Source organism: Saccostrea echinata, unplaced genomic scaffold, assembly GCF_033153115.1.
Source record: "Saccostrea echinata isolate AGI-Se365-2 ecotype Australia unplaced genomic scaffold, CSIRO_AGI_Sech_v1 ptg000054l, whole genome shotgun sequence".
Classification (NCBI taxonomy): Eukaryota; Metazoa; Mollusca; class Bivalvia; order Ostreida; family Ostreidae; genus Saccostrea; species Saccostrea echinata.
The window spans coordinates 4,073,728-4,085,454 of record NW_026889803.1 but is presented as its reverse complement, the minus strand read 5'-3'; the positions used below and the strand labels follow the sequence as shown (position 1 = coordinate 4,085,454).

The 11,727-nt window shown below is 30.9% G+C and overlaps 1 protein-coding gene across 2 annotated transcripts; it reads right to left on the bottom strand.

Moving 5' to 3' along the window:
- Nucleotides 1-29: 29 nt before the first annotated feature.
- Nucleotides 30-11,709, bottom strand: LOC133205538 (metaxin-2-like). Of its 2 annotated transcripts, XM_061341373.1 has the most exons (9): nucleotides 11,634-11,709; nucleotides 11,313-11,360; nucleotides 10,970-11,089; nucleotides 7,043-7,119; nucleotides 6,780-6,872; nucleotides 1,972-2,010; nucleotides 1,534-1,659; nucleotides 834-910; nucleotides 30-540 (listed from the first exon to the last, which is right to left on the bottom strand). In XM_061341373.1, the coding sequence occupies exons 1-9, from the start codon at nucleotides 11,674-11,676 to the stop codon at nucleotides 378-380; spliced, it is 786 nt and encodes a 261-aa protein (XP_061197357.1). In that variant the 5' UTR covers nucleotides 11,677-11,709; the 3' UTR covers nucleotides 30-377. The 2 variants fall into 2 exon arrangements, with proteins under 2 accessions (XP_061197357.1, XP_061197358.1); XM_061341374.1 differs by lacking the exon at nucleotides 1,972-2,010.
- Nucleotides 11,710-11,727: the final 18 nt, after the last annotated feature.

The following is an 11,727-nucleotide window of genomic DNA, read 5'->3' as shown; positions in this document are numbered from 1 at the left end:
GGTCGTTAAAGGATTATGAAATACATGTATTTCCATTTATTGTTTATTTGATTGACTTTTGTATGTGTAACTATATCTACTTCTACACGTATTTGTGAGCATTTATCATACAATCAGAGTATAGTCTTGAAGCCCACAATTATCATTATTTTGCCAAAAAATAATTTACTGAAATTTACTGAAACAATTGTTAATGCAATATATTGTTTACTAAAATTACTTTATTTCACCATTCTCTATGCACAGTCACACACAATATTAAATGTTCAAAGATAAAAGCTGACTTCATTTTTATCTTTTAGTATACATAACATTTATTATAACACCACCAAATACAATTTTCTTTCATCTCAAATAAAATATTCATATACTGAGAATTAATCATCTTCTTTTTCTTTAAAGTACTTGTCTTCTATTCTCTGACAAAAATTTGTGAGATTCACAAACTCCCGAATGTTTCCTGCTATATTCACTAGGGGGAGCTCTATGGTCAATAGAGAAAAAAGATGTCCAAACACCAGGGCATCTAGTTCTGTTGGACTGAAATGAACAACAATATCAAGAGCTAAAAGAAAATAACTCCAAGACAACGGATGGAATAATTCCAAAATTAAATGATTCAGAAGTGTTTGAAACAATTCTTTTTTCCCACATACTAGTATCCTTCACAATTCGCCAAAAAATTATAATTATATAATATTATTGCCTCACGCACATTAATAAATCTTCATTACCTGTCATGCAAAGATGCATAATCACATGACAATATTCATTAAATAGTGACATTGACAAATTTGTACTTTCGAAACTCATTTCATTTGCAAGTCACAAACCTGTCTCCAAAGAAATATTTCTGTTGTTCTAATCTCTCTGACAATGCTTGGCAACAGGACTTGATTTCATCCAGAACCTTCAATTCAATTCAAAAAATAATTGAGATTTCAGCATCAAAGTTTTCATATCCACATTAATGATTTTCTTCTCCAAATGTTACACTGACAGGAAACACAAAATAACTCCTTTTGTCCCACACTGATTTGAATTAGAAGGCAATATATATTAAAGTAGGTTTCTGTCAATTTAATTTTGGCAGTGCCAATATAAGAAACCTTCTTTATTACATGCCCTATTTGTATTTTATTTTGATGTTTCTATTAAATGCATCCATTGTATCATACTATCTAAATAACAAAATAGGAGAAAATGTGAAAAATGGAAGACTATTTATTTATCAACATACTGCATTTGGAAATTCAAATTTTGGACTGATTTCAATTTCAGTTCATACTTATAATTAAATCTATGCCTCATTTACAGGATGAGAATCTGTGATGGATGTTGATTAATTTACACAAAAACGTCATGCACTTTCTTATTGATTGCATTATGGTGTGTAATTTTGATGGTTACAACCTTGGTAATCATTCAATTCAATCTCTGCTTACAAAAATCTGGAAGGAATGTTGTTGGGACACAAAATTTTTCCAGTTGACTATTAATACAAACCATCATAATTGGAAAAAAATTACTCACATCTTCCAAAGATTTGTCTGCCCACCCCACGCTCTTTAGATGCGATTTCACCTCACTTTTTTTCAACATCGGAATCATCCAATTAAGAGGCCAGGGATGGACAGATCCAACTCGAGTCTGAGTCACCTACAAAAATTTATCTGTACATGTATTCTACCATCAACTAGAATCTTTCAGGCCTTTCAAAATCTGCTGGATATCCGGTACTTTTACAAGGCTGAAATCATGATTGTAATGGCCAAAATATTTGTTGGAGAAAAATTTTATAACATGTTTAATTAAAATTGCTTCCACAAGGTACCTCCTATTTTTGTAAAAGTACCACCCATTTTTAATCTTTTTGAAAGCCCTGATCTTTACACTGTTTACATAGATTTCTTTACTAGTAATATTTAAAAATTCTCATGTGTTTAAAATTATCAAGAAAAATTTACCAACCTCTAAAGCTACAGAATCTGTAAGCCATGCAAGATATTTCTGTAAAAAAGAGAAATATTATCCTTTTATGCAATGTTAAAAACACACACTGTAGGTACTGTAAATGTGGTATTTACACATGGAGCCAGGCGGTAATTTATGCTATAAACATAAATATCAAGTAAACAATCAATGACAAGATATCAATGAGCTGTTAAAGGACTTATCGCATGATCTTTCAAAAATCGTAATTTTATGAAAAATATTATCTACAACCTTGTTTATTAAAATACTGAATACAATAAACGTTGTTGAAAGCATATTTTAATAGATATTGGGAGTTGAAATTCAAATACAGCAATATGCATATTTCAGACCGATTTCGGCGAAATACTGCTCTGACGTCATAGGCGACAATTCAGTGATAGAGAGATGAGAATATGCACACAATTTACGGAGTTATCAACGACAAATGCAGCTTAATTACCAAAAATGCTGAAAATATTAATTCCTAACGTGCTTTTAATTTACTATAGAAACATTAACTAGTTCTAAGGTATAAGGCTTGTGAGATATTTTCGTTTTTTATTCCAAACATTTAGCTCTGATTACGGCAATGTTTCGTGATCGAGAAATTATTTTTCAAGATCGCCATCCTTTAAAAAACATATGAAGACTTGCATAAATTAAATAAATACTGATTATGTTAAAAACGAAGAACAACAAAGTTATATAATGTTAAATTTGTGAATCAAATAAGTAAATACATGTGATAAGATGACAAATCAAATCGTATTCTGATGGCGAGTTTCTTCGTCTTCGCCGCGTCTTCTTCGCTGTCGTCGCTGCTATTTTTACAATGTTAACAGATTTTTTAATATATTCGATCAGTGCATATTATCTATTCAAGATATATTACTAAAGTCAGGTACTCTTCACACAATTGCTCCGAAGAAAATAGTTCCATTCATGATCAGTAGATACAACATTACAACAAATGTTAAGAATAATGATGTGTATTCAATACGTTAAAGAAAACAAAATTAACGTAAAAAGATTTTAAGAAAATCACTTTTCCCCAGAAAAGGAAATAAAAAGTTTTCATATTCCTACGCTCGCTGCCTCCTCAGTCTTTTTCACGAAAATATATAGGTCATCCTTCGATTGATAGTGATAAATCTTTTCACCAATTATATAACTGTCATGATTATTGTTCGTTAATTGCCGTATATTTTCTTTTGAGTGAGAATATTAATCATTAACTGTGTGTGTGTTTTTTCTCTTTTTTTAAATAACGGAATGGTTATTATGTGGTTAAACACCTGCAATCGTAACTTCTCGGCAAAGCAACGTGATTTGCCGTGATTTGCCGAGCTCGTCTGAAAGGATCTTCGCACGTGTGTAAACCTAGTCTACTTGGTCTTGCAAGCACAGGTATGTGCACCGTTCGCTAGTGACGCTTAGATCATGTAGACTGGGTATCAGTATTTGCTACGGACATGAAGAAGAACTATACATCAGTTTCATAACAAGTGCAGGTTTTTTACTCAAGCCCTAGACTGGGCTAGAGGGGCTGAGTTACCTAAAACGATGCTAGGTCATTGGTCTATTCAGTTTAAAAACACGAAAATATACTATTTTTGTAAATAAAAACATTTCTAGAAACAAAAATGAAGTCTATCTTCAAAACGTCTCTATATTCAAAATCTATATAAAGTGTTAAATGTCGGATTTTATTCTTTGACGAAGGAGTGATGCTCCACCGCCGCAACCGATCTCGCGCTTTCCTTTGCGTTTAACAACGGCCGTCAATGTATCTCTAGACAAGTTCATTGATTACTCTTGTTGACCCATCTTTAACATCTGCCTATACTTTGAGTGATAGTACTTTAATAGCACAAAATTAAAAAATAAATTAAAATCTATCCTTGATAGATCTATAGTTTTGCTATATAAAAAATTGGGCTATCTTTGATCTTTGCTTGGACTTGTTTCGAATTTTTACAGAAGATTCTATCATTGGAAAGTTAGATGGTACACATGTAGCACAGGCCCATAGTACGCGGGATTTTTTCGGAGCCCCCCCCCCCCTTCACTTTGAAAACGTTGCCTGTAACATGCTATTTGGATTAAATATTCCTGAAAATGAGTGAGCTGTTAAATACATCTTTAAAATTATATGGTTAATTATATTTAGTCTATATTCTATGTGAAATTAAAACTATTTCTATAAGCATCTGCAACGTTGTGATAATAAAAGTCACTAATCGCATGTATCGTTATATTATATACATGTATGTACATGCAGTTTCCTTAGTACATGCATATTTTATTCAACAAAAGATGTTGAAACTCAGTAGCCTAAATATTATGTCATTTTAGGTTATTTATGGCCATTGTATAGTTGACTTTCTACAGCTTGAGTATCTCTGACGTTTTATCAGTAAATAGTTTTTTTTTTAAATTAGAAATCATCTGAGCACAATGAAAATTCGAATAAATTAAAAGTCGAATATCTTGGATATGGGGTAACCCATATCTATTCTTGTCAGATTTTTTCTTGCTGAAAATTCTAACATATAGGTTGGATATTCAGTTTCATATGGATAAAATACGCGATTTGGTCGTCCACAACGCAGAAAATTCAGGTTGTATCGCGTATATTTTCGTAAGATTAACGTGGAGCTGATCAGCCATTGTCGCCTTTGACGTCACAGGGTCACGTGATCGCTATCTAATTAACTTAGATTTTTAAATCAGGGGTTTTCATTTGAGTCAATAATTGATTAATTACCGCAGTTTATCCGCAGTAAAAACACAAAATTTATAAACTGTGGTCATAAGGAACGTTTTACGCTTTTAATTTCAAATAATTTAGAAACATGCAATAAGTCCTTTAAGGTCCATTACTACTGTATTCCATTTTATACTGGCTGTTGTTAGAAAAGATTTTTTACAATTTATAACTTGGTTTTAAATTTGTTTCATGTTGTCCACAAACATAAATGCAGCCAAAATATCATCTGTCTCATAAAAACATAGAACTCAGTATTCAAGAAAAGAAAACAATTTATATATTACAGTATTGATCATTTTTTACATGAGACTCAATGTACGTATATATATAAAACAAATCTTTAAAACTTCTCAGTATATTCAGCATAATGTTTTAATAATGTTTAAGGGGGCCGACTGGGGTTTTCATCGCGCAATACTTTGCACAGCATAGTAAAATAAAGCGTATTTACTTTTTTAAAGCAACTATTTTTACATAATTTATAAAAATTAACAAAGAACTATATACGGTAAGGGCGTACTCCTGCCCCCATAATAGTCAAATTTTGAATATCTCTTGAAATGAGAAAAAGTGCATATATTGTACAAAATAATCCAAATTAAGACAATATATTATGAAATTGGAAAAATTAGTTGGCTTTTCTTGTCTCTGTGACGTCACAAACTATTTGGATTTCCGTTATTTTTAAAATAGAGTCCAAAATGCACAAATTTTGTTCAATTTTGACTATAGTATTTATAGAGCGCAAGCTTGCTCAGGTATCATATTCACATATTTCATTGATATTATCATTCTTCACATTATATCAAAAGATCTAGTCTGAGCAGACCTGCGCTCGATAATTTCCAATCAAAATACCGACGTAAAATACGCTATTTTCTCTCAAAATCATTGCAATTTGGAATTTACGTCATTTTATTGACGTCATATCTAACTAATGATGTCATAGTTGATAAAAATATTTAATGCTTTGAAGTCTGCAAATATCCACCTGGTTTAGAACATAATTAAAGATTTCTCCATCAAAGTTTTATTTTGGGGGCAGATACTGGCCACTACAGAATATAGTCCTTTAGGAAATCTCAGGTTAAAAAATCTTATTACGTTTTTAAATAACTGATTTTTTAAACGATTTTTTAAATGATGGGTAGATAGACGTCGTAATAGTGTGTTTTTGACGTTATGAATATAACCGAAGTTCTTTAAGTGGGGTCATTAATTATGCCATAAAATAAAAAGTATAAAATACATGCTCTTGAAATTTTAAATATAGGAAATTGAGAATCTAACAATCATTTTCATTAATTTTTATGTAAATCTGTGGTATCTATCATGTTTTGTTGTACTCCATAAGAACAGGAAAATATCATAAATTTTTACATTTTGAGATGCCCCCTCTGGAAACCAGACGGTAGAATTTTGTGTTTCTTGCACAAAATGTACAATATAGTATTACCCATCAAATAATATAATTTGAGCAAAAAGTCTACAGTAGCATTTGTATAATTTGCTCCGAAGTGCAAAAAAATGGTAGTTTCCTATATAATCCTATAGTAAATGTACCTGTATTTTGAGATGGTCCCTAAAAAATAACCAGGCGGTAGATTTTCACTAAACTTGGCATGTATACCAAAGTCAATGTAAGGTACATATGGTATAAAATTAAAGAGTTTCTCGATAGTAGTTTTCACATAATAAAACCCCAGTCGGCTCCCTTAATTTACAGTAAAACACCGTTACACACTTATAAAAACATGCTTATAATGAATTGAAACTTATAGCAAAGTGAATTTCATTCCCTATGACTTTAAAATATATTTAAACTTAATGGATATAATGAATTATGCTGATAACAAAGAAAAATTGTCTGCCCCTTGCACTGTTATAAGCGTGTTTTACTGTACATGATTAATTTGTATAGTGATCAAATTTTCCTCGGCATATTATTGTCCTCCAACCCTCATATGTCTTAGAATATTGAGATGACAAAAACAAAACGTATTCTTTTTTGGGTGACCTAATGAATATTTACCTCAGCTCTTCCTAGAATACTAGACACCATGGCACAATAAGCTCTCAATTCTGATCTCTCTGTTTCAGACAAGTCTGTGTTTAAACTGAATCCCTAGGAAAAAAACATATATACAAAGTTTTAAAAGTACTATTAGGATTTTGACAAACAAATGGGGAAAAAAAGTATACAGATAAGTCATAAGCATTTCCCTATAATGAAGTTAGAAAATACTGACACTCTAATTTATAAATTAAAATGCATAATATTTCCATATAAATTACCCTTAAACCAGCAAATGCTACTATAGGATCAAACTCAGCCACAATAAATGCCCCAACTTGAAGAAATGGAACAGAGCCTGAAAAAATGGGAGAAACTCATTAACTCTATTCATTTTATCAAAAAATCTCACAATAGCTAGGTCAGACATTGCTGTTGATCATGATCACAGCCATTTGTGTTGCGAAATCTTTATCAATACATGTAAACATAAACATGTGTGAAATAATGAACAATGATCACTTTGTCTTCAATAAAATTGACATATTTTCTCTGATTTTCCAACAGCATAATTTTTTTTTAAAGTACACAGTTTTTTATGTGTATGTGTGTGTGTTTTTATACACTACAATGTGTATGTGTTTTTTATACACTACAATGTGTAAATGTTTTTATACACTACAATGTTTATGTTTCTGTACACTACAATGTTTAAGTTTTTTTTTTTTAATACACTACCATATTCATGTGCTTTTTTTACACTACAATGCTTAGAAATGTTTTTTTTTAAACACTATAGATGAGTTCACCATACATTGGACTACTGTTCATATAATTACCTTGCTTCTGACAACTTTAATCAATATATAAACTTGCATCCAACCCGAATATCTCTGTGTTTTTTGATTTGTTTGTCATAGATCCGAAGATTTCAACATTTTAACGATGCCTACACTTATTTTCATGTGGATATAAAAAACCACTAGAATGGCCTTGAAGTGACATCATCTTTGACATCATCAAAGGTGAGTCTACAGGGCTGTGTTCAAGATCGTAGTGGCTACCCTAGGAGCTAGACATATTGTTTTTCTAGTTCTATTGAACGGACAGCTCGCCTAGCTGCTAGGTGTTAGATTTTGAATATATCTCTGTGAGTAATAACTAGTAAGCTTAACTTGAGCAAAAATGTAGATTTAAATTTACATTTAATAAGCTAAGGTGGAGAAAACTAGGGCTGTGTCAATATATCGATTAATCAATACTCATCAATATTCTGGAATGTATCGTATCGAAAAAATAATTTCAATATGTATTGGGCAGGCAGTTTTTCTAATAATTCTGTGAAAAAGTTGGGAATTTCAGTCATCAAAGATTATTTTTTTTACTGTTTTGAATTAAAACTGATCAATAATGAAATAAACATTAAGGAGATAGCACATCTTCAATAACTATTAAAAAATACATAGACAACTATATTTTAACATGTTAGTTTTACATGTACAGTCATTAAAAGTTTGAATTTGAGGTGTACTTTGTAAAGAGACATGAACTTCCAATTTGGTAATAAAACACCTAGTTTTTATCAAATTTATGCAATAAATGATTTACAAGACTTTTTTGATAGACTTGTTAAAGAATCCAATATATCGCATATTGCTGTATAAAATATTATATTGTATTGTATCGAAATATTTTGCTCAATACACAGCCCTAGAGAAAACCCAACCAATTTTTAGTACCTCATATGGTGCAAAGCAGTACCAGGTAACTTACGAGACCATCTTGGATTTAGTATACCTAGCATAGAATATCTATGCTAATATTCCCAATGTAGCAGCTAGGCTAGCTTATCATTCAAGATCATAGCTCTACACAGAGGCTACATAGCCAATATGATCTTGAATGTACCCCAGGATTTTATGATTTTGCAAATTTATAGAGTTGTCTTTCTTTCATTAGACTTCAAAGAAAAGACCCTGTATTGATGAATTTTGTTAATGATTGATTATTTTCTAAAAAATTTCAAAATTTACATTATTTTTCTTTGAGTTGTTTTTTACTAAGACATATTAGTTCATTTCACCATGCATCAAACACAAATTAATAGCGATTCTCTGTAACCACTTAAACTTCTTTGCCACGCATGGTCACCGATTTTGATGAAACTTTGCCCATTATTACAACTTGACACCAGAATCGTATATCAAATAAAATTTCGTTGCTATGTGTCTTGGTTGCCATGGTAACAGCAAGAAAAGTTGAAAAAATTGAGATTTTCAGCTACTTTAAATTTTTATTAAGCCTTAATAAAGACTAAGAAAAACAAACAAACCATTCTCCCAAAAACATGACACCTTGTTGCCACTTATGCTATAAAGAAACTATTTAGAATTTATCTCTTAGTAAGTGGTAACCATGGGTACATTTGGAATACATTTTAGATGCTGAAAAATGCTGAAAAACGCTCTATAGTCACAAATGATAGATGTTACATGATCAAACTCAATCAACAACGTAAGAAAAACAATGAAAAATATTTGACCTCATGTAATTAGGTATTGGCAATATTATTCTAAAAATAACTTTCATGGTTGCCATGGTAACACAGTGTCACCATGCAAAATCTGTTACTATGATTGGGTTAATGCTACTATCGTGAGGAAAAACAATAAAATTCATGACTGGCACATATGCATCCTTAGGACCTTACAACACCGACAACATAAGAAAAATTTAGATTAATTTTTACTTTGTAGTGTAACCATGGAAACAACGTACTAGTTGTTTAAAGTGATATTGTTTTTGCTGCTTTAGGAATTTACTAACCTTTTAATCAAGAAAAATATTATTTGAATCACCTTGGATAGTACTTATCTCGTAGAACTAAAGTTGAATATCATATATTGATAAAGGTTGTTGAAAAATACAACACTGTTGCTATGGTTACCAAGAAGAGAAAATGTTCGATTTTGTTAAGTTTTTGTCAATATTAGACCCTATGTGCCAGCTTTTTGCATCCAGTTAGAGATTGGGTGATAGTCAAAATTGAAAGTCAGGTTAGTTGTTCACATATATCAATCATTAAAGTTTTGGGAATCTACATACAACTGTACGTATCCAAGGAAACAGAGTGTTTTTCAGATTTTTGTGCATGTTTTTTCGCCTTATTTCCATAGCAACGCACTATTTAAAGAATTGAAATTGAATTTTTTGAAATGCGAAAATTAGGGTCACACCAAGGCCTTTAAAAATTGATCATCAGTTATATAGAAATATGCTTTTTAAAAAGATAGGATAAGATTAAAACACTAAGAGAGTAAATTTAAAATCCCTTCGTGGTATTAAAACCATGGCAACCATTGCCAACCTATAAGAAATATCATAATTTGTCCTTAGTATATGTTACAAGGATCTCTTCTCTATTATTTGCTTGCATTTCAACCTATAATTGTTTTTATTCTTAAGTGTATGACTTTATAAAATTAAATGAACAAAATTATTACTTTTGAATACGTGGTTTCCATAGTAACGTATGTTATAGATGATTTACCAAACATGTTTATAATGCATTTAAGACACCAGGCCTTCAGCTTTCAGAAACAGTCATTGCCACTTGTTTGCTTTGCTGCAAACGTTAACTGTGGGACTCTGAAGATGTTGAAAAATGCCATTTTTCAAACTTTAAGAGATGTTGTTATGGTAACCATGACACGTAGCAACCAATTTTTGCCTGATTTGAGTTTACGGTATCAAAGACTTTTATCATAGAGAGTTTGGAGAAATTCTGAGACTATGCGTGCCACAGCTCCTATATAAAAGTTCAAGTCATTACAGAGAATGGCTCTTAATCATGCATCAGACAAAAATTAACCATGCATTTGACATTTTCTTTTTCTTGACAAATAACACATAATTGTGTCACAAATTCATATTTTAATCACACAATATAAATTAATTAATCTACATTTTAATAATATTCCTTCTTAAGCGATACTGCTAGTCAAGAACTTATAAAAGTACAAAGATGTCCGAAGCATGGTGAACTCACCCTAAAGTTTATGTGTTTTTTAATACACTACGCTGTTTATGTGTTTTTATACACTACAATATTTATATATTTTGCTCACTACAATGTTTATCTGGTTTTTTATACACTACATTGTTTATGTGTGTTTTTTATACACTACATGCAATGTTCATGTGTTTACCTGATGGTGACATTTCCTCTGCATTTGTACGTAATTCTCGTGTAAATGGTGCATTGCACATTTTAAGAAAAGTTCTAACACTGAGGCAGTTGGCATAGTCTGGTAAGATAATTTGCTCAGCTGAAAAGAAAAGAAAGCTCACGTACAGCTTGTTCTAATAAATAAACTTAATATATACAAGTTAAAAATGACTGTGAAAGATCACAATAAACAATGTATATAGCATGTTGACTCATTATGTCAGTCTGTCAGATATTTTAATTCATGATTGTTCAATTTTTTTTTTTTTTTACATTGTATTATTCCTAATGAAGCACTGCATAGTGTTAGTTTATCACTTTACCTTGGTATGGTTCATATAGTTTGACATTGTTAGGCCATCTTTCTCTTGCTAAAAATGAATAAGAAGCTTTTAATATTATAGAATATGAACCATTTTTATTAATAAAATAATCTATGAACTACAAACATATCATTATCTGTTTATTCATAGACATACTTGAACATAAAAATATAATTCTGCGAGAAAATTCGAACAACCCATGCCTTTACCATGTTTACATTCAAAACTTGTAAATAGAAACGTGTTTTATAGAATGTGATTGTTGAATACAGTTTCTTAATTTAAATAAGGCAGTGATATTTTAAAATACATCTACAATACCCCCAAGTTCTGCTTGTACAGCCTCTGCAACTAGAGAGGTCATCCCTGTTTTTGTCGGAAGTGTCTTTCTGAACTCACTTTACTTTCATTTTCG

Excerpts from the sequence above, each read along its gene's own strand:
- LOC133205538 (XM_061341373.1), bottom strand. The coding sequence starts at position 11,676 with ATGACCTCTCTAGTTGCAGAGGCTGTACAAGCAGAACTTGGGG. Across the intron at positions 7,120-10,969 it reads AGAGGAAATGTCACCATCAG|GCTCTGTTCCATTTCTTCAA; the intron begins GTAAACACATGA and ends CCATTTTTTCAG. Across the intron at positions 541-833 it reads AAATATTTCTTTGGAGACAG|TCCAACAGAACTAGATGCCC; the intron begins GTTTGTGACTTG and ends TGTTCATTTCAG.